Source organism: Wyeomyia smithii, chromosome 2 (assembly GCF_029784165.1).
Source record: "Wyeomyia smithii strain HCP4-BCI-WySm-NY-G18 chromosome 2, ASM2978416v1, whole genome shotgun sequence".
Taxonomy (NCBI): Eukaryota; Metazoa; Arthropoda; class Insecta; order Diptera; family Culicidae; genus Wyeomyia; species Wyeomyia smithii.
In genome coordinates this window covers 227,314,031-227,337,473 of record NC_073695.1, presented here as the reverse complement: position 1 = coordinate 227,337,473, position 23,443 = coordinate 227,314,031, and the positions used below count along the sequence as shown (strand labels likewise).

General features: G+C 37.7%; 1 protein-coding gene across 1 annotated transcript; it reads left to right on the top strand.

Moving 5' to 3' along the window:
• On the top strand, positions 1–23,372 carry LOC129722102 (histone-lysine N-methyltransferase 2D-like). The gene is made up of 4 exons (XM_055675337.1): positions 1–558; positions 16,699–17,336; positions 17,401–20,221; positions 20,715–23,372. Exons 1-4 carry the CDS (start codon positions 496–498, stop codon positions 20,826–20,828), a joined length of 3,636 nt encoding a protein of 1,211 aa, XP_055531312.1. The 5' UTR covers positions 1–495; the 3' UTR covers positions 20,829–23,372.
• Positions 23,373–23,443: the final 71 nt, after the last annotated feature.

Here is a 23,443-nt window from a genome sequence, read left to right as displayed (position 1 = left end):
AGCTGTCAGTTGAATTTTCTCCGAATCCGATCCGAACTTTGCGAAAGGAAAATAATCGCCGTGCGTGTTACCATTTCGCTATTCGGTAAAAGCACCATTAATTTACTTTGATTCGCGAGCCATTTCACTTTTCCGTGCGATAGTATTGCTGCAGGTGAACTGGAGAAGGCCCACAGTGCGTTATTGTACGGTTCGTACTAATCGTGGTTTCGCCATTGGCAAGAAAAAAAGTTTTCCGATTTCCGCGAAATACTTTTTGACCAACATTCGGAACAGCGAAACGATAAATATTTTCGCAGTTATAAACTGAAACCCGGATTGCTCGGGCTACCTGTTGGGCACGGTTGAGTACAGTTCTTGTTTTGTGTCCGTCCCGAGCAAATTTGTGATTGAATTGTGATAACGCGAGAAAACAAAAAAGTTTGCGCAACCAATCGAATTGAATCCAGGATAGGACGGGATTAACAATAGTGACGTTGTGAGGATCCGAATAAAATGTCAGAAAAACCTACACAAAAGCTGTCGGAATCGGATGACCTCACCGATAATTCAGCGGATGTGAGTACAATCTTTTGTTACGATTAACCAGTTGCATTCTGGTTAACATCGGGTTCACATAACAATTCCTTTTTGGTAGAAAATGGAGGAAGTTTTTTTTTTCTTCCTTTCTTCGAATGCCATTTCTGATCAAGGTGAATGTCAGTGCGTGTGGGTTGATAAAACATATAACACTTTGAAGGGAATTAAGTGTTACAATGGTACCGCGATACCAACACGATGTCTTATCAATCATTTGGACGCTAAAGTTCGAGTCAATCAACAGTTTGTTGACTTCTTGGTTACATATTCGAAAGAAAAAAGTCGCACGGAAGGGTTTGGACACGTTGCATTACCTTTGACTGTGACTTTCACTTGAGACGGCATGATCGCATGTAGCTTTTACCCCGAAACAACCATACGGGCGTTTGTTCCTGTGGGCGAAGAATCAATATAGTTGATTTTTTGTTTCACTAATTAGCCTTAAATATATATTGAACATCTCTAAGCGCACGTAAAGATTTTCCTGATAACAGTTTTTTTGTTATAGGCCGAAATGATTATATTTTTCTTTGAATGGAAGATTGAGACAATACTGAGCTGTCATGAAATGAACAGCAGAGGTTGTATGCCATGTTTTTGATTTGCAAATTTTTGAACTAAATTACGAAACTGTGCAACATTTTATGTTTAACTAATTTCGCTTCTTCTTATTTAAACAAATTAATCAAAAAAAAAAAAATGTTCCCACAAACAATGTTGTTTTTAAAGATCGTCATGTATTTGTTATACAACGTATATTTTACTCTCAATATACTAGAAAACCGCGGTAATTTCAAATTCCGTGGAAATAACGTATAATAAAAAATAGAATAAACCACATAAAAGCGATCTTAGTGTATATTTGAACTTTTTTTTCAAAAAATTCACAAAAAGTGATCTATGCATGAAATGAGCAAAAATAACTATTTCTGTATTGAAACACACCTTGGAAAAAAGTGGATAGATACAAACAAACTGTCTACGAACTGCCAATGTAACGGCTTCTTCTAAAAACTGTTCGCATCTTTTATCTGTGTTGTGCGTGAAGTTACGTTACTATTTTAATTTTCTTATATTGACTGTACTCTCCTGCTCTTCTTGATTGAACAGGAGTAAAAAACCCGAAGCTAAGGGACTATAAGCAACTCGTCTTCTATGAGCAACTCGTCTCATTTGAAAAAAGAGGGATTCGAGACGATTCGACTTCTGTAATAGGGCCCTATATTCAGCATCGTCGTGTTTGGGCCTCAATTTGTTGAGTGCTGAACAAGTAAAAATTCATGTTTTTTAATGATTAGTTCTATGCATTTTATATCCCGACAAAATTATAACTACTCCAATGAGAATTATTGGTAGAGATTTTACTTCAATTTATTTTAACGAGAATCAGTCATACACTCCCCCCACAATTATGGAACTCCCACAATTACGGATCACTTTTGTGTCTCATGTTATTTAACTCAGTTAAACTAACGGTTCGAAGGCATGTAACATTTTTGCAGTAAAATATGCCATATTTGCTAGCTTTGAACACAGAAAACATCGTTTTCATTCCTAGATTGATGTGTTTTTCATAAGCGTGAAATATTGTCTTCCAGAATCTATCAAAATATTTGTCGTTTTTCTCAATCAGCGTAAGTAGCACGCTCATCATTCATAAGGTTCATATGTGGTATTATCGCCAATTCTCGTGCAAAAAATAACTCATACACAAAGATCAAGGTAAGTTCTTCACGATTCATCAAAATGTTGATGGTTGATAACGATTTTTCTGTAAAAACTAGTTATTTTCTAAGTGTTCCATATTAAGGACCGAGACAAGATAGTTCTCTATAAATATGGATCACTCCGATTCAAATGTGATTTTCACCAATTACAACACCCTCTCAACTTCTATTGAGCTCTAAACGGAAGCTAAACAGTGCTGAGCCTTTGAAAAATATTATTTCCAAGGCACGAGGGACAGGAAAGCTACGTAAAGCGGAAAACTGTTATTATGTATCGTATACAATGGTTCATTGCTATCTTCGGAAGCGACAGACCTGGACTCTCGATCTAACTGCAATCTCAAAAGCCACATAGAATGTGGCCAGGCCATACGGGATCTTTAATACGATTTGAAATATGTTATTTCTTCAAATTACATAATTTGCATAAGGTTTATTGAATAAATTTGTTGCCAAAAGCTGTTTTTATTATGCTGATCCATAATATGATGCGAATTGTCTCATAATTAGAACCGCTCTCAAAAGTGATCCATAATTGTGTATTTGGTGAGTTATGAAATAAATATACTTTCTGAGAAATATCCACAAAACATGGAAACAAATACTCAATGAAGTGAAAGATTACATATTTCTGTGACTGAAAACATTTAGAGATTACTTATAAACAATAAAATTGGTGAGAAATGATTTTTTGAATTCATACATCTTCTTAAGTGATCCATAATCATGGAGAGACTGTACGAGAACCAAATATGGTTCATTTAAGGTTGAGTAATAAATTTTAAAGCTCTATACTATTCACTTTTTGATCATTATTTGAATGAATGAAATCAATAAAGTTACTATTATTTTTGTCCAAGTTTACTACTAGCCCTGAGGTTAAGAACCGCTGAATTAATTCCATATAGCATAGAGATTTAAAGCTTAACTAAAATATCAATGACTATTTCACTCTTGATTTGATCATACCTACCATTTCGCTAGTTTGCTAAATGGACCAGCTTCGTTTTTTTTCTGCCTGATAATAATCGTTTTTGAACTATCAAAAGTTTTACTCGCTATACTAATTACCTTGGGCAAGAAAAAATTGTACTGGAAATTAACCACAAGTTTTAAATCATTTTCAATCATTAATACGATACAGTTTTCAATCATTGTTAGTTAATGACCCCCTTTTGATAACTCACATGAACGTTTGTTCCCTGTTAGAACCATGTAGAAATAGCTGTAATAGATGGAAAAAAATACAGACGTTTTTAAACTTTTATTTTGAACAGGTCATGTCTAATTTGAATTCAGAAAATGTCTAACTTGAATTCAGAATAAGTAATATAGTCATTGGACACTAAAAAAATAATACCTCAATTTTCACATGTGAAATCTCCCATTCGTAAATCCCCCATCCAACGGCTTAATCCCCTCTGGATGGAAACAGCTACATTAACCAAAGCTGAAGGTAACCTGATTTATATAATTAATCTGTTTTAAGGATGAAACATTGAACCTTTCTTTGTTTTGTAACTACTCCTACTTTGAGCAAATTACAAATTTCGACTTTTCCTTCACAGTTAAGTGAAATAATGACATTTTCTTTTAAAATCATGAACCATGTCTAGGATTCATCTTTGGATCCTGAATCTCGTCCAGGATTCATTTGCATCTGAAATCTGTCGAACGAAATTTTAAAAGCCCGCGATTGTAAACCCTTAAGCGAAAGTTAAAAGCTTCAAACTTTTCAAATCTGTGTGTAAATCATAAACGCACAATTTGAATTTTATCATCTGTTATTAAGTCTCCCAAAAGCGCAATGTGAAAATTTAAGATTCGATCATCCTGATTATTAACCTCAGTTTGGGATAACTTTCTTTTTTCAACCCTCTTTGGCTTTTAGAAGCGTTTTTAGCCTTTGTGAGCTCAATTTGTGACAATTATCTGTCTTTGCCAAAACGGTATAAACCTCCACTGTCAATAACTCCCGAAATGCTATCTTGACTAATTATATTTTGCTCAGTAATTATCCTACTGTATTTTTGTTTTAGTATGGTATTGATCCATGACCTGAAATTAACTAAATGTGCTTGGTTGCCATAAATGTTCCTCTTCTTCTTCATACTCCAATCAACGGGATCCCGAGCTGATATCAATTAACAGACACTTCGCCGGAGTGGACAGCTGGTGAATGCCGATCTCGTTGGCCAGTCGAACACGCGATTCACCTCGCGCTGCCTGATCGGTCGGTACATAAGTGAGATTTTTCTTCGTTGCCGCTCGCTGCACGCCAACGTAGCCGCAGACATGCGTTCCATTGTGGAGCGACTGTGTTGTTCGCGTTCGCCACTGCCGAGCGTTGCTGTAACAAGCAGGATACGATACAATAAACGAATTTCACAGAGAAGAAATGATGTTGGCAAAGTAACGCCGGTTGCAGCAGTGGTGATTGCGGTGTAGTCCAGTACGGGGGAAGAAAAAGCGGGGTATCTAAGAGTTGGATGTAAAAGATTGAAAAATCGGAAATGGATGCCGAGCGTGCCGGACTGTGCCGGGCTGGGATCGGAGTTAATTAAATGTTACATGAAAAGAGTTTTTGATTTCGTGTGTGATCACTTCAGGCTGGTGGGACCTGCGTTTCTCACTCTTGTTTCGCAGGTGATCCATTGAATGTGCATGGATGACGCCAGCAGTGGACTGATCAATTATCGCACATGTATATGCAGTTCTCAGATTGACTCCAATTATATGATGAATGGTCAGTACGAGGAGCTCTCGCGCATTTTATCCACAAAAGTTTTATATCACTTGCTGTGCATGACGTTATGTGATGTAAGCACAATTGGAGTTGCGTACTGGCTACTGGCTAATAGAGGAACATAATGTAAAGTAATTTACAATGTAATTTGCCATCCTTTATCCTATTTCAATATTATGAAACTTTAAGATTTGATTTTTTTATCATATTTTTTAAATATATCGGGGATCGAACAACTATTATTAACTAAGCCATGCGCAGGACTTTCATTTGGCAGGAATTAGATTGAATGAATTTATACAACATCGCAAAAAAACTGTTGAATGTTTTCACATTAATTGCTTGGTTCTGGGTGTGATATTTATGAGACAAACAAACAATTACGCACGCTAGCCTGGAGGGCTAATAACGGTCTCGATCAACTAGATTAGTTGAGAGAATTCGTTATCGATATTGTTTTTGGCACATTTTGCATGTTGTAGGATAAGTACAACGAACGATACACCGTGTCCCAGTGCTGAGTCGAGAAAATTTCTAGCTCGAAAAGATCCTCGACCTGATCGGGAATTGAACCCGACATCACAACCGTGTGGGTCGTGGTCGCTAATATTTATATTTATGAGGCATCCGCCACAAATTTCGTCTGTTGCTAGGCAAGCAATTATGTCCCTTAAGCTGGAAGTACAAAGTCAGCAGAACAAAGAGTTAATAGCATGAAAATTTAGTGCTCATTCGATGCTCATTTAATGCCATATCGCCGAATTTAATGCTCCATCATTTCTTTGAAAAATGCATTTGTTTGTTAGCTTAAGAAAATAGCTACCAGACAATATGCGAAATTAGCATTTTCAGTCACGAAACAGTTCTATAACGATCAAAAACATTTAATGCTCATTAAATGCTTTCGAAAAAACCTGATTTTCATGATAATTTTATTGATTTTGTATAAATTTTTAACAATATTATAATAATATGATAATATATGAACAGCTTCAATTTTTTCGAACATGTTCCTCTGAAAACAATCAGAATCCTTTTGATACGATTAGATACCAAATCAATGCTCCCATCTGCGAGCAGTTCCAATAACTTAGGTGCATTTCTCATTAAGGTGAAACCTCATTGAATCCAAAAATGGCCGATTCCGAGTCACCACTTCGAATTTTCGAAAGCACAAGACTCGGAAATAGTTAATGCGTTTCCTGTGAAAATGCTATTTTATGTTTGCTGTGGTGAAGCAAACATAAAATAGAATTTTCATAGAGAACGCAATGAGAATTACCGAGTCTTGTGCTTTTGAAAATTCGAAGTGGTGACTCGAAGTCAGCCATTTTTGGATTCAATGAGGTTTCACCTTAAATATATTTTTTTCAAAAATATTGTTCTGCTAGCTTAAGAAAAAAGTTAGCAGAACATTGGCCAGAAACAGCATTTTTAAGCAATAAACTGTTGTAGAATGGTCATAATAATTTGATGCTCATTTAATGCTCTTGAAAAAACCTGATTTTCATGATAATTTCATTGATTTTGTATAAATTTTTCAAAAATATGATATTATTTGTATAGCTTTAATTCAGGGGCGACTCGTCCATTGGTGCAACCTGTGCAATGCACATGGGGACGTCAGGCAAAAAATGAATCAAATCCAAATTCATGCTCTTATTTTCTTATTTTTTAGTTTTATTTTTAAATAGTAACAAAGGGAATTACTTGCTTTTATTCGCGGATAAAATTGTAGTTACTTCCCCAAACTCAGATTTTCAGAGTTTCTAGTTGAACAGGTAGGTTCAACAGCCACGAGTCGCCCCTGCTTTAATTTTTGACAAACATTTTCCTCTTAAAACAATCAGAATCCTTTTGATACGATTAGATACTAATGAAATGCTTCCATATACGAGCAGTTTCAATAACTTAGGTGCATTTTTCATTAAATGATTTTTTTTTTCAAAAATATTGTTCTGCTAGCTTAAAAAAAAAGTTAGCAGAACATTGGCCAAAAACAGCATTTTCAAGCAATAAACTGTTGTAGAATGGTCATAATAATTTAATGCTCATTAAATGCTCTTGAAAAAAACCTGATTTTCATGATAATTTCATTGATTTTGTATAAATTTTCCAAAATTATGATATTATTTGTATAGCTTTAATTTTTACAAACATTTTCCTCTGAAAACAATCAGAATCCTTTTGATACGATTAGATACCAATTAAATGCTTCCATATACGAGCAGTTTCAATAACTTAAAAAATTTAATTGAATTAAAATTGAATTAAATTTAAAAAATGTAATTTAATTTATTGAGATTTGTTTGCTGTCTCAATTAGGATTTATCATTCGTAGGGAGTTAAACCTACTTATCAAAAAAGAATATATACTTACAACTAACTTAATTCTAAACTTATTGACTAAAAAGAGTGCTCATCGTAGCAATTTAGAATTGCAACGATTTTTGTCGAAAATTGTTAATAATTTTATTTGACATAGCTTCATGTTTCAACACCAGTAAGTCTATGTTATTCGAGTGTACCAAACCAAGACGCTTCAAAATCATTTTCAGAATTTTATTCCGAACCTGTTATCTGTGTAAAAGAGTAAAAAAATGGACGGTACAGCGGTACAGCTTGGAGAATTTTGTTTTGATTGGGAAATTGAATTTTGTTTAAATTGCCTTGCCTTAACAATTGCTAGACGGACAGGGCATTAATAAAAATTTGACATATGGTTGCCGTTACAATTCGCACAGCGAAAATTGTTACTCTCTTTCACAGGACATATGGCCTTTTTGTGAGAAGAGTCTCCCCAAATGAGGCATTTTTGGTCCAAGTTACAGATTTTTGAACCATGGCCATAACGTTGGCAAATTCGCAATTGGGCTTTTCTCCTCCCCCAAACTATCTATATAACTCCCACTTTACCTGAACATTATGGATAGCAGCGGTTGTCAAAAAATTTCAAATTTTTAACCTCAGTGCGGTTAGCAAAGTAAAGCCTGGGTGCTACATTCCGATTCGGAAATTGACATTCTGCTTACTATACAAAGACTTCGCAGCCGACTGTTTTAGTGTTGCGTGGCTAGCGCTACGATCTTACAGACACTAACAGTCTCTCCCAAACCGAGACTCGAACTTACGACGACTGGCTTGTTAGGCCAGCATCGTACGACGAGACCATCTGGGAGATAAGTCCGGTTAGAATGAATTAAATAATTAACAAGGGAAATTCCAGCTCTCTGACTTTTCTCGCCCGATTTTCGTTTCATTAGATATGCCAATTAATTCTGTTGGGGTAAGTTTGATGATCGGTGGTTGAGCGGTGATGATGATCTCATCAACGGTTTGATCGTTGGTGAGACCTTTCAAGACAACCTCGACCGGCTTGGTGTTCTTGATGTCATAGGTTAAAAATTTGTATATCTTATCAGTTTAATACTGAACAAGACGATTATGGCCTTCAATTGACTCAGCTAATAAGCATTCGCCGCTAATAAGCATAAGCAGTTGATAAAACAAGTGACCAAATAGTACCCAACAAATCGAAAAAAGGGACCAACAGTTGTTAAAAAAAAATTTTTTTTCTTCACCTATGCAGTTGTTAAAAAATAGCCAGAGAAGTTATTGTTATTGAAAAGAATACGGAATAAGGCATTGGGCGATCTACAGGGAAAGATCAATCTTCAGGATCGATTCAGCTGAGCGGTCCCAGGATCGATCCATCTAAAAATATCGGAGCTGCAGGATCGATCTCTGTTGAATCGATCTTTCTAAGCACTTTTTTTGAGGCGCCGAGAAAATTCACTGAACCAAGCGCCATTTTTTTTAATTGAGTTAGGTATTAACACCAGTGTACGTGAGAATGAAAAATCTATCATTCATGAAGAATAGAAATCATTTAAATAGTTCATAATGATATGGCCTATTACAGAAGACGAGGCGAGCAACTCGCCTCACCTCCAGGCACTGACTGAGAGAATGCGAGTGAAACATGTTTGGTGACAGCTGAGTCGAACAGTTTCGCAGACCAGCTACTTGTCCAAAATCCAGCCATCTGCAATATCAAAATTGGTCAGGCGAGTAACTCGCCGCTCGCCTCGTTTTCTGTAATAAGCCCCAATTACAAAAAATCCCTAGAACATTGAACATCGATGACTGGAAATCATGTTTTTGGAGATTGGTTCGATCTGGTTGTACTCCGATTATTTCATTACTGCTAGTGCATCACCAGTTGCATTATGGGCAGGAATGGACTATATAGAGGTATGATGATGTCATAATCGCACGCAACCATTCAAAAGCCGATAAGACAACATTAGAAATGGTACACGATACCTGACAATCACTCAAAATTGCATAAAAAAAAGTTCTGCGCGCTGAAAAATATTTTTTAAGAGATAAAAAAAACAAATAAAAAAATAAACGATCTTTCCGACTTTATCAGGACAAAAGAATTGATCTGAAAATCAATAAAAAAGGATGGTAATCATATCTTTATCATATTTCGAAAATTTAGAAAAAATCAATAAAATTATAATTTAATGAAAAATGCACCAAAAAAAAAGGATTCTGCTTATTTTCAGAGGGAAATGTTTAAAAAAATTAAAGCTATTCATATATTATCATATTTTTGAAAATTTTTTACAAAATCAATAAAATTATCATGAGAATCAGATTTTTACAAAAGCATTTGATGAGCATTAAATTATTATGACCATTCTACAACAGTTTTTTGCTTAAAAATGCTGTTTCTGGCCAATGTTCTGCTAACTTTTTTCTTAAGCTAGCAGAACAATATTTTTGAAAAAAATATATCTAATGAAAAATGCACCTAAGTTGTTGAAACTGCTCGCATATGGGAGCATTTAATTGGTATCTTATCGTATCAAAAGCATTCTGATTGTTTTCAGAGGAAAATGTTTGAAAAAATTGAAGCTATTTATGTATTATCATATTATTATCATATTATTGAAAAATTTATACAAAATCAATAAAATTATCATGAGAATCAGGTTTTTAAAGAGCATTTAATGTGCATTCAATGTTTTCGACCGTTACAAAACTGTTTTGTGACTAAAAATGCTATTTTCGAATATTGTCTGCTAGCTATTTGCTTAAGCTAGCAAAGAAGAGCATTTTTCAAAGAAATGATGGAGCATTAAATTCGGCGATATGGCATTAAATGAGCATCGAATGAGCACTAAATTTCCATGCTATTAACTCTCTGTTCTGCTGACTTTGTACTTCCAGCTTAAGCGACATCAAGCAATTGCCTCATCACAAAAGAGGAAAGCATTGAAGAAATGGAACAGACGATTTTGTATTTTGTTTTTGCTCACCAGCAACCCTACAACAACACTCAATAATAATTAGGTTATATAATTTGCTTTTTCCGACGCGAAAACGAAAGTACCAATCAATGCCAAATGTATTCAAAATATGCAAAGAAGAATTTTTAAATGACTGAAACCATGCACTCGTACTTGGTTCAGCAAACTAAGTATTTGTTCTTGGTAGAAGAATTTTCTAAAAAGTAAATTTCAAGAAGAACGTATCTATTTTAGCATAGGCTTTATTCAACCCTATTCCCGCAGAGTGATTGGGGTTTTCCTCGAAAAATGACCTTCAAACTCATCTTACTCAGCAACCGCATGCACAATTTGCACAAACTCAAAAATCTGATCTCTAATCATTTCAAATAGTTCCAAAAATATCAAGTATATTTGTTAAACTGTAATCAAAGTTCAAATTTCAGTTGAATTCCCGCGGGGAATGCACGGGAACTTTTTGTTGTACAGTAAAACTTTCTGAGAATGAATTGCAAGGAACTGATGATACCTTGTACAGGGCTCGTAATGGTTAGACAATGCAGCAGCGGTGACTTCAGTGACCAAGATATCAAGAAAAAGTGACTTTAAATTTTTCGAAAAGTACCGTAAACTGGGGTGACTTTGATCACTTTTTTGATTGTATCTCAAATATTTTCAGAATATACTGAAAACAATATTCTTTGATATTTTTAAAATAAGTACTGGCATGCATTGAAAAAGATTCAGTCACTACTTCAAAAGTTTAGCATCAATTTTGCTGTTTTTGAATATGCTCTAAAAATTTTACAACAATAATCATTCCGGGGTGACTTTGATCACTTCATTGTTTTGATGAATTTGGGGTAACACTTTGCTACTTTCACTAAATTGAACAGCCTTAAACGACTAAAACGAGTTTAGAAATATGGAAAGCAATTTGAAGGCCATTCACATTCTACGTGAACAGTTTATAATGGCGAATGTCCAAGATTCATAAAAATTTTTTAGAATATATATGAATGATTATTCACTGAGAGAGAAGGTGGTCTAAAATCGTCAAAAACTAGTCCACGAGGAATATGAAATTGTCCAAATTTGCATGTTACTTCACGGCTTGGGTTTTTGTTAAGAAGAAATATGTAATACGCTGTGGACTGTGGGACTCAACATTGCCTTCGAGTAAAAACCTGCAAAAATAACAATAAAATGTATTGTTATAATATTTGTTCATCTTAAGAACTAATCTGGGAACAAAATAAAAACACTTTACGTATTGCAACTTGTTGTTTTGAATCTGCTTGAACCGATTGTTTATATGCAACAAAAATCGCCAAAAATACACTTTATTTTCAATTAATATTTTAGTATAAAAAACACTGTTCAAATAGCAGGAAATGCATGAATAGTAGCAATGCAGACATATATCCACACAATCAGTGAAGATTACGACAAATTCCAAGCACTACGAGCGCTTTTTTACCACATTTTCAGAAAAGAGGTATAGTGATCAAAGTCACCCCGGTGATCAAAGTCACCCCAGTTTACGGTATCCAAATAGGTACTAACAAGTCATTCAGTAGTGCGCGCATTTTCTGCTAATTACTACCTTTCTTTCGTAAAAAAACCGTGTTTGAACGAGATTTTTTTTTGCAGTTTCTTGTACTTCATCACAATTGCTCCCGAACTATAACATCGCCTGAGCAAGCTTCACTATCGCCATTGTCATATTCCAGTATTCAAAAATGGTGATTACTTTCTTGCAACCAATTGACTGTAGACTCAAAGACTTGCTCAATAGTTTGAATGTGTTCATAACTCAGAATATAGTAAGTCCAATAAATACGAAGTCACACATTGATGTTATCAAATTTCTATATATTGGAATTAATTGGAACTAGTTTAAATAAGATTAAATCTATCATTAAAATTTTCAAAAATACAGAAGCACCTGGTGACATTTTAATTAAAGTTCTTCTTGAGCAATTCTCAGAAATTGTTTCAATATTAATATTCAGCCAAATTATGGAAAAATGCCAAAAATACTCCAATTTTAAAGCCGGATAAGGATCCTGCTGAGGTTTCAAGTGGTCGACCAATCAATTTATGATGATACGAGCTAATAAATCTAAAGGTTATTCTTATGGACTGCAATTGATCCAACTAGAATTTCAAATCTGATTGATTTTCTTGTCAAAATAGGTGTGTCTCAAAATAGTTAATTGCCCCTCGAAAAGTTAATGTAACACAGCGAGTAATTACCCTGCGGCCTTTTGACGCACTTCTGCGTTTATCATGAGCACCCAAATGAATTAGAATGATTGAACAGCTATGGTTTCTAGGTTTTTTTTTTTTTTTTTTTTTTTTAAGAGGGGGATTTGTTAGTAGCTTAAGTATTTATGATAAATATTAGTATATAATGAGTATGTGTGTCCAATCATAAATGGTGACTTCTCAACACTGATAGTAATTTGTAATTTAAATTGGTAGGATTTGTTTGCTTTCGCAATTAGGACTTATCATTCGTAGGGATTTAAACCTACTTGTCAAGAAAGGAAAGTAAACTAACTTAAATGCTAACTTATTAAATAAATAGAGAGCTATAAAGAGAGCTTATCGTTGCAATTGAGGATTGAAACGATTTTTGTCGAAAATTGCTAATAATTTTATTTGACATAGCTTCTAATGGTTCAACACCAGTAAGTCTATGTAATTCGAGTGTACCAAACCAAGGAGGACGCTTCCAAATCATTTTCAGAACTTTATTCTGAATCCTTTGGAGCGTTTTCTTCCTTGTTGAACAACAACTTGACCAGATCGGTACAGCATAAAGCATTGCTGGTCTAAAAATTTGTTTGTAAATCAAAAGTTTGTTCTTTAAACAAAGTTTAGAATTCCTGTTAATGAGAGGATATAAACATCTCGTATATTTGATGCACTTGGCTTGTAAACTCTCAATGTGCTCTTTGAAAATAAGTTTTTTGTCGTAAATTAGTCCCAAGTACTTAACCTTGTCAGACTAACTTAAAAAAACCCCATTCATCTTGACAACGTGATTATTGTTTGGCTTGATGAAAGAAGCCCTAGGCTTATGAGGAAAAATTATCATTTGAGTTTTAGAAGCATTGGGAGAGATTTTCCACTTTTGCAAGTAGGAAGAAAAAATATCTAAACTTTTCTGCAATCGACTGCATATGATATGGTTTCTAGGGTACTTATTTGAGCTTTGGGACAACTTTTTTCACTTTTGTCGACCAATGCAATTTTTATTTTCAATTTATCAAACTGGACGTGTTTCTCAGCAAAAATATTTTATTGTTCAAGATTCAAGTTAGCAAAAGCGAAGCTGCTTTAATTACTGGTGCGAATTTTCGCAGGAACCAGTTTAAGTCTGATCCGTTTTAGTTTTGTGATTTAGGTGAAAAAACCTATGATAATCGTAACTTAAATTAGTTTAAAATAAATTTGAATAGTCAGGGAAAAATTTTGGAACATCAGGGAGAATCAGGGAATTTAATTTTGGAAATTGAAATTTCACTGTATACACTTAATCCGTATTCTTTGCACGCGATTCGCTCCTTCACATGTAGTTCTTCTGTGATGCTTTGATGTGCATTGGAAATGAGAGATCAGATGAGAAAAATTAGGAAAAATTTTCTAATTCGAGAGTACGTTTATAGTAATAATTTGATGATTCAGTGTAGCCAAACCATTCCAATTAAAACTACCCACGACTAGATACTAGTGTCACTTGTGTGCCGCTCTGTATAAATCAACATTTCAGGTTAAATTTGCATCGAAGTTTATAGTAGTTTAACACCGATTATTTCGATATTTCATGCGTGATAGATTATTGTTGAATAAATTACCATTCCAAAATCTCATTTTTAATTTTCGTTGTCATATTGGGAAGTCTCAAAATTTCGTTATTTTTTTTTATTTTGGTAAATTTTACATTCCAAAACTCAATCTAAAAACTAAAAAAACAAAAAAAAACGGTCATCGAGGCAGACTTCGAAACGGAACTGAAACGAAATCCGATTGGACTGAACTAACACCGGACTTCAAATGGTTGTTTTAAATTCCGATGGAAACGAAATCCGGATTTGACTACTTTAGGCAGAATAATTCATGCAGAATGTTTTTTATGCCTTTTGAGTTCAAAAAAGTTAAAAGTAAAGTCGATTTAGTTGCTGAATAATTAATCTTAAAAATGAAGTTCTTCAAATTAATATATGTACTTGACATGAAACAAATTGGAATTTGATGCCTAATTCATTTGTGATTTTGCATGACTCTAGTAAATTCTTTACAAGCTGCCCGAGGCTTCTTAATCTTAAAGATTATTTTTTAAATGATGATCTATAACACGATTGTTGAAAAATTACGTCAAAAAGTATAAAAATTAGATTTAAGCTCAAATAGCTCAACATGTTCTGGTGAAGTTAATACAATACAGTACCTGTATATTAGGGTGGGATAAAAAATGAATGCCAGCTCCCATGCACCTTATGGCTCCTATAACAACTGTAGCAGCATACCGCAGCAGTATTGTTAGAAAAATTCAATGTTGAGCCTTTCGTCAGATATTCAATCAGTTTTAGGCTAAAAAAATTTTCTACAAGCATCGTAGCGCTTTGCGGTCTTTAGAAGAGTTTTTCGCAGGAAAATTTCCTACAAATATCATGTATCGATATATTTTTAGGAGTCAACTGGACAACTCTGGAGAATAAGTTTTGAAAAATTGGATTTTCCCATACAAAATCGTATGGTAACTTGAAAAATCGGGCGCAAAAATATAGTCCCACCGATCGATCTAAAAAGTTACACAGTTGTTATAGGACCAATAAGGAACACGAAAAGTGCTTGGGAGCGAAAAAATAACATCATAGCTTTTTCCCATATAACCGTGTCCCAGTCTACTGTATATATTTTAAGAGCTCTATCTTTCCCTTTACGAAATCGGTTGCAAAATGACTAAGTTAAAAAAACGGTATGCGCTAAGGTCCAAAACACGGTATTTTGACCATACCTTTAGGCTTGAGCGGTGAAAGATCTGTGTGTGATGAGACATTCCATTCAGTCGTAGAAATAACGCTTGCACAGCAGTGTGTGTAGTTAGGGATGAACAATAGAAAAAGTTGGCAGTGAAATGTGATACGTATATAGATTGTGGAACAGTACCACTGTCCCCGGTAGTTTAATTGGTCAAAGTGTCATGCCTGTCACAGGGAGATTGCGGGTTCAAGTCCCGTCGGGATGCGGTTTATTTTTCCAAACTTGTATCATATTTCCAGTTCGCTTATTTCTCGCTTCTCCTGCTGCACACATTGTCTGCTTAATGAACATAGAAAACATCGTTTCCGTAATTCTTTGTGAGTTTTTCATCCCAAACGTTTCAGCTTAGCGTAGCGGTCTTGACCGGCTCTTCTTTATCTACAAGCACAATCGTTGATATCTTCATGAAGATTTTCTCTCTACAATAACTACCGTAAGGCGCCCAAATTCTGCGCGGCTCTTAATTCTGCGCACTTCGTATTAAAATATTAAAAAAATATCAATTAAAAGCAGATTTTTAAAAATGATGTTTGGAAGTGATTTCCTATATATTAACTGTTAACATTTTGCTTATGTTTCCTTTCTTACTAAACGGCATCGACATTTTCATACAAAGTGCGCATAATTAAGAGCTGCGCAGAATAAGGACGCCTCACGGACGATAATAATCAAATTCATTCTAGTATTACTTAAGCTATGTTAGAGAAATTTTGGCAATAGCCGCTTATTGCGAGTGTATGTCCATGCAACACCGGCTGTTCAACAACAACAACAACAACAAAAGCGCTCACACGTCGACAATATAAACCTTGCCGGTGCACGAGACTCTATAGCTGCGCGAACACAGCTACGTGGGTACGTCGTCGCTGTTGTCGATCGGAGAAATTGCTGGATGCCGCCCCGACTCGAGTCGTTCGAGCGTTGCATTCGTGAATGAAATCCAATTAAAGCCATTATTTATCGCTTCTTTCCTTCCCCGTATCACATTTCGCTCTTTCGCCGCTATCATCTGTTTTCTATTTTTTCTGCCACGAATCGGCGATTTCGGGTTCAAATTGTCCCGATGCAAAAATGTATATGAGTTGAGGCTAGGAAGAGGGAGAGAAAGTGAGATAATGGTTTTATAACGCGCGGTCGTGTTTGGCAGCAGGAAGGTAACGTAAAGTTAGTGGAAAGATCAAATTGAATCTTGAACTAATTGATGGCTTGAAAAATACGTAAATTTTATTAACTTGAAAAAAGTCTTATTGACATGGGTTAATTCTAATGCAATTTTTTTACTACACTATAGAACGCCAACGATGCCGCCAGAGAGGATACCTCTCAACAGAGTGGTCTGGCCACAGTAGAGTCCGAGTACGACACGGCATCCGACTCGCCTTCGGATGGAGAAGAGTATGACGATCAGGAGGAGGACAGTGAAAGTGGTGAGGAAGAGGAACTAGCCGGCAGTGAAGGTGAAGATGAGGACGAGGAAGAGGAAGGTGACGATGGATCTGATGACGATGTGATCGAAGTGCTGGACTATGAGCGCCAAAGTGGCGATGGTCAGGAGCAGGAAGCGGACAGCAAGCGGAAGGTGGACGACGACGAGGATCGTAGCAATCCGCAGTATATCCCGAAAAAAGGCACATTTTACGAACACGATGATCGTACAGTGGAAGACGAAGACGAGGGAAAGGATGCAGATGATGAAAATGCTAAAAATGATGACGCTTCCGGTATAGGTGGAGAGCGCAAAGGAGTTGATAAAAATGCAGCATCAAAGACAATGAAAAAGTGGCAGGCCTCAGCGGACCGTTGGACGCATGATAGGTTCGATGAGAGCGAGCAGGCTCCAAAGTCCAGAGCGGAGTTGGTGTCCGCCTACGGATATGATATACGTAGCGAAGATGGCCCACCGCGTGCACGAAGGCGGAGACGTTATGCGTAAGTAGAAGATATTTATTATTAAGAAGAGTTTGTTTTTGCTTATTTTGTTTTTAAATTTTAGTCGAGGTCCTAACAAATACACTAGAAATTGGGAGGATGAAGATGCCTATTCGAAGTCAAATAACAATCCTGAACATAACCGCTTGCGGAAAGTACCGCGACCAGAAGAATTTCCAGAGCTTGAAACCAATAGCAGTGGAAAAATACGAAGCTCGCAAAGTTCGCGACGAGCTAGCAAAACAGGTAGATCATCAGTTAACGATCGGTTGGAAGATAGAAACAGTGCACGTCAGCGTACAGAACGTCGCACAAGTGAGCGTGCTCGAGCAAGCAACAACAGCAGCCGCAGTGGACTAGACCGAGATCGTGGTATTGAGAGAGACCGTGGTACAGATCGGTATGATCAGCGAACAGATCGAATGGAAAGAGAGCGGGATCGCGACCGTAATTGGGACCGGGAACGAGAATATGATCAATATGAACAAAACAACTACCGTGACGCTAGGGCGGACGGAAGCCGGTATAGTGCCGAACGAGTCAACAACGTTAATAATTATCACAACAAGGAAAACAAAATTAATAATCGCGGAAGTAAAGAAAAAGATAGACGAGGACCTGATTATAAGGTTATCACCTCGCTCCAGTTTAAAAATCAAACAAGAAATAAAAATGTTGAGCCTGGCATGCCCTTACCTGGTGGTGGTGCTGCTGGTCAGGTTGTCCACAGCAATAGCGTGGGTGCTCTATCCGGTAGCAGTAACAGTAATAAGATGAACAATGCGATGGAAAGAGTTCAAACTGGGCCGGATCGTATACTCGATCAACGGGCGATTCAACATCACTACCAAAATCAACCTCCGCAGTTGATTCAGCAGCAACATACTCAACAATCGCAACAGTCGCAGCAGCAGCCACCGCAGTTGCCTCACGCTCAAATGGTATCTGCCCAATCCCAGGTTCAGCAAACTCATTCTCAAGCTGCGCCACAGCCAATCCAACAGCATCATCAACAGGCTGCATATGTCAACGACGATCACTACGATTCTTACAATGAATCGAAGATGCCAAAGGACGCTAAATTCCCATACAATCCACCTGCCAACGCTACCATTCAATCAGTCGAAATTGGCCAAACTGACATTGCCAAATATCCGCCCCCGGCTGTGCAGAGAACTAGCAAAGATCGCCAGCAGGTGTTGCCTTCGACTGCCACAAGTGTAGCAATGAATACTCGGTCTCAGATATCGCCTCGGCAGATTGTTTCAACACAAGCGAGTCAGTTAACTACGATTTCAGCGACCCAACAGCAACAATTAGCCCACCAGCAGCAACAGCTTCAGCAACAACAGCAACAGTCTCAACAGCAATATCAACAGCTTCAACAGCAAGCACAATATCAACAGCAACTGCACTCATTGGCTAGTCAATCGGCACCTCCCGCGGTTTCACAGACCCCACAAACTCAAGGTCCACCGCCTCAGCTACCCCAACCACAACAACAAGCGCAACTTGCGCAAACTGCTGCGTCTCAAATGCACAACGTTCATCTGGGCGGAACTCTACCGACCACAACCGTCAACCAGCAGCAGATGTTGCCCAGTGACAGTAGCTCCCGGTCTGCAAAACGATATTCCAGTCTCCGTCAGCGATCAACACTGGAAAATCCAAACGTTGTTGTTGTTCAGTCTCCGCTACATGAGCAGCAGCAACAGCAACTGATACAGCAGCAACAACAACAGCAGTTATTACTTCAACAGGAGTTACAACACCAACAACAGCAAAAGCTTGGTACACAAGCACCAAAGCCAGGTTATCAAATAAATCAACCACCGCAACCAACCTCGTTGCCGCTGACCCTGCAAAACGATTATCTCGTCCAAAGCAGTAGTCAACCGAGCACTGCAAGCAAACCACAGTCGGCGACCCAGGCTCCTGTCCAATATCAGCATGCGGCTGCTTACTACACGGCTACGACACCCGCTGGAGCTGATTTCGTCACCGGTACACCGTCACAGCCGGTGCAAGTTCAACAGCAGCCGCCGGTACCTTCAGTACCAGTGGTTCCCGCGCAGCAAAATCCAATACTATCTGCCGCACAATATCCGCAGTACAACCAACCGAGCTCCAGTTCTCATCAGTACATCCAAGCTCCACCTCCTGCGGCGTACATACCACAGACAACAGCAACACCACAGGCAACCCCGCAACCTGCAGCGGCCGCCCCACCTCCTCAAATACTGAATTATGTTCCCTCTATCACACCCACAACTCCAGCGCAGTATCCTGCTACACCATACACTGGGTATCAAAATTACAATTCGGTCGTACCTCAGCCGGTTGCACCAGCTGTACCGCATACCCCATCCCCATCAGCAGCTACGGCAGCTCTCTATCAGTCCAGCGGAGGAATAACCTACTACGCTCCACAATCGCAAACCCAAGCTCCTAGACCACTACCGTCGCAACGACGGCCGACTAGTGCAATTCCAATTCTAGCGCCACCTGATCGGAAAGCGAAAAACAATCGTTCCGGAGCGGATGCATCCGCGAATAGTGGAAACGAGAACGAAGACAACGGAGGCGTAACGGTAAGCAGCAGCGGTGGAATGACCGGTACCACCGTTACTAGTACTGGCGGTACGGCCAGTGCACCGATCAGCAGTGATATCGATCACATACTTGATAACATGTTTGTACAACGAGCACCGTACCAGCCACCGGCTCGTAAGAGTCCTTCACCTGCACCCGCACCCGGATCAACAACGGTCGCTGCGAGCGGCATTACTGGGGGTGGCGCAAACAAGCCCGAAAGCGGTACGCTGTCGGATGGCGCCAAGGAGCTCGATAAGGAGTCTATCGATAAAATTGGCGAGTCAGTGCAGGTGAGTGCTTGTCGTATAATGGGAAATTATTTCATCGGGACTTTTTGAATCAGGGGCTCGCAAATCCATCCCGTTGAAAAGCGCTGTGTAAATTTTTGTGGATTTGGAGGATTGAGCGAGGTTGTCCTAAGTTCAACAACTCGCCCCTGTTCTCTTTACCAATTCTTCAGAACTATTTTTGAAACTAAAAGCACCATCAAAACCTCTGAGATAGCCTGCATGAAATGAGCGATCCGCTTTTCCCAACGTGGTTAGTTATCAGTTGATATTTAACAAACCCTTACTAAGGCAAAACCGTTTGGAAACCGACACAAAGAAGCCTTTTACAATATTACACAGTTAGTCTTAAAGTGTTGATTATCTATCTAGATTAATTTTTTAAAGTAACCAAAATAGCAAGCCTTTACATCACATAAACTGATGTGAAACATCATGTTAAAAACCTGTTTGGATTTCTATAACATGTTTTATTGATTTATGTATTTTCTTGCAGAAATTGACTATTCAAGAGGAAAAGCTGTCCATAGTGGATGCTCTAGCAGCCGGCGGACAGAGCGAGAAGCTTGAAGTTACACCTGCAGCTGCCATCGATTCCACGGCTGGTTGACGCTACTAATCGGTGCGTGCTGGTGCCTGTGCAGGACACCATCAATTGTGTGCAAACTCTAGGACTATTTTGGGTTACTGCTAAGCTTTCGCCGTCGTCTTCTGAAGACGGTGGCTGTACCAGTGTGGTAATGTAATTGCACCTAGCGCAAAGCATGAATGATACATTTAACTAACCGCCACTTCAGTGGGCGGGTTTCCCTTTTTCCACACACACACACACTATTCAACCGTTTCTACAATACGATGAATCAATGTATGATAGCGTTAGTACTATGCTCCGCACTATTTTCTTTTTTGACCGTGTCAAATACAAGAGGGGTAGACGATAGATTTGTTTTCCGCAGAATTTTATTTGTACTGGGATAAACGAACAAAGAGAAAGAAATGTTTCTGGTGCTTGAGCGCCACAGTGTGATCTAACAAGTTGGATTGTTTTTTGTACTACAGTGTAGAGATGGTCGGGTATGGGAAATTTGTTACCCGTACCCGACCCGTACCCGACTAATCGAAAATTTTCAAACCCGTACCCGACCCGAACCCGTAGTATGGTTTATTTAAAATACCCGTACCCGACCCGAACCCGAAAAATATCTATTCCAACTACCCGTACCGGACCCGTACCCGAAAGAAAACAACGCCGAAATTGCTTGAACCCGACCCGTCCTGGACTTTTTTTTTAAATACCTGGGTACCTCGCACGTTATATGCACTAATTGTCATATGTGGTTTCTCGAGATGATGGCCGGAGTTAGACAAAAACCGAGTGTGAATGTGAACGCATGTTAATGAACCCAGAGGACAGGCGGATGGTCCACTATAAGGAAGAGGTCCACTATGAAAAGTGCATGGCTGGTAAAGTTAAAAAAACGACGAGTTTTATGTGAACATCGCAGCAACCTGAAATCTTAATATTATAATAAAGTCAAAGTTAATATTGTTTATAACTTGAGAAAAATTTAATAATTCATTTGCATTTGCCAAAAACCTGTAATTTTTTAGTACAGATTCGGTGTCATCGATTCAATCTAAAAATCGGTATAACACAGATATTTCTGTACATCCCTGGTCACAGTGCAAACAAAGACTATGCTATCGCTGTCAAATCTCATATACATATTTGCTTCGTGCCAAACATCTCAATGCACAGTAGGGAATCGGTGGCCATCCGCCTGAAATTTTTTTACGTCAGCTGTTTCATAATATTTTTCCTTTATTGCTATAACATTCAAGTGCCTGAATCCAAAATGTAGGTGCAATATCATGAGATCTGTTTTTTTATGACTTTTCGAAGTTTGGCATACTGACGTTTTTTGACATATGTTTTAAAAAAAAATTCATTACATACTTTGAAACAGCTTCAATGATAGCTTGGATTTTTTTGGTGTCAAAGAAAAAGTTGATTCGTAGTTAGTTTGTATTACCTATTTTGTTTTAATTTAAAAAAAAAAATTTCCGCAAAATTTGGTTAATTTGAGGGGTTGTGCAAAAGCTACGTAATTTGTTTCTGTGAGGACAACGCCCTGTGGCTAAGGGGAAAAGTGCCAAAATCATTAATAATTAGGTCACGTGCTTTATGGACGGCCCCAAATAAAAAATGGAATGGAGATTGGTGTTCAGCACCCCACAATTAAGTAAATACCATACATTTATCGACACTAATCGATTATCGACACTAAGAAAACACCTAGGTTTGACATGTTAAAAATTAAATTCTCATAATGCACGAAAATCAAATTACCCGTACCCGACCCGTACCCGACCAATTGAGAGTTTTTCAAAACCGTACCCGACCCGAACCCGAAGCCTTGGTTTTTAAATTACCCGTACCCGACCCGAGCCCGTAAAATATTTTTTCACGTTACCCGAAACCCGACCCGAACCCGTCGGGTACGGGTTTCGGGTAAAAATACCCGTACCCGACCATCTCTACTACAGTGTACCGGACTGTAAGTTTGTAGCACTCCGACAACTTTGAACTTTAGTCTAGCATTTAGGATGAGATGTTTTAATACAACTAATGTAGCGTACTATCTGCAATGGTGGATGGAATAAATTGTTAATCATATGTGAAATTACCCTTCGGTATTTTGCCCATGCTGCCGATCTGATATTTTTTTCGTGTATAATTAGTTTGGTTTGCGCTTAGGGATGAAACACACATAAATTGTATGTTTGATAACTTCTACCCCCTATCTGAGACACATTAGTTAGCAACGTTGATCTACAATGCACCCGCTTAGATTGAGTTCCATAGCTCGTACTTTCTTGTCGACAGAAGGGTTGGTCAAAGTTTGAGATTTAGCATGTTAAAAACGTGTGTAGTTTTGCATGATAGCAGAGACTGCCAGAGACAAAAATGTTGCAGTTCACTAACAAGATTTTGGAACATTGATAACTAGAAACTGTATGATCTATAGCGGTAAACATAATTGCAAGCAAATGGATTGTATTTATAATTTAAATTTAAACGATAAGCATATAAAGTCTATAGGCAGTAAAATGGAAAACAAATAAAAAATATGTTTGAAATACTTCAAAACTCGATCATATGTACTTCATTTTAGGAAAAATGACAGTAGATAATCGTATAGGTCATCATCTTTAACCAAAAAG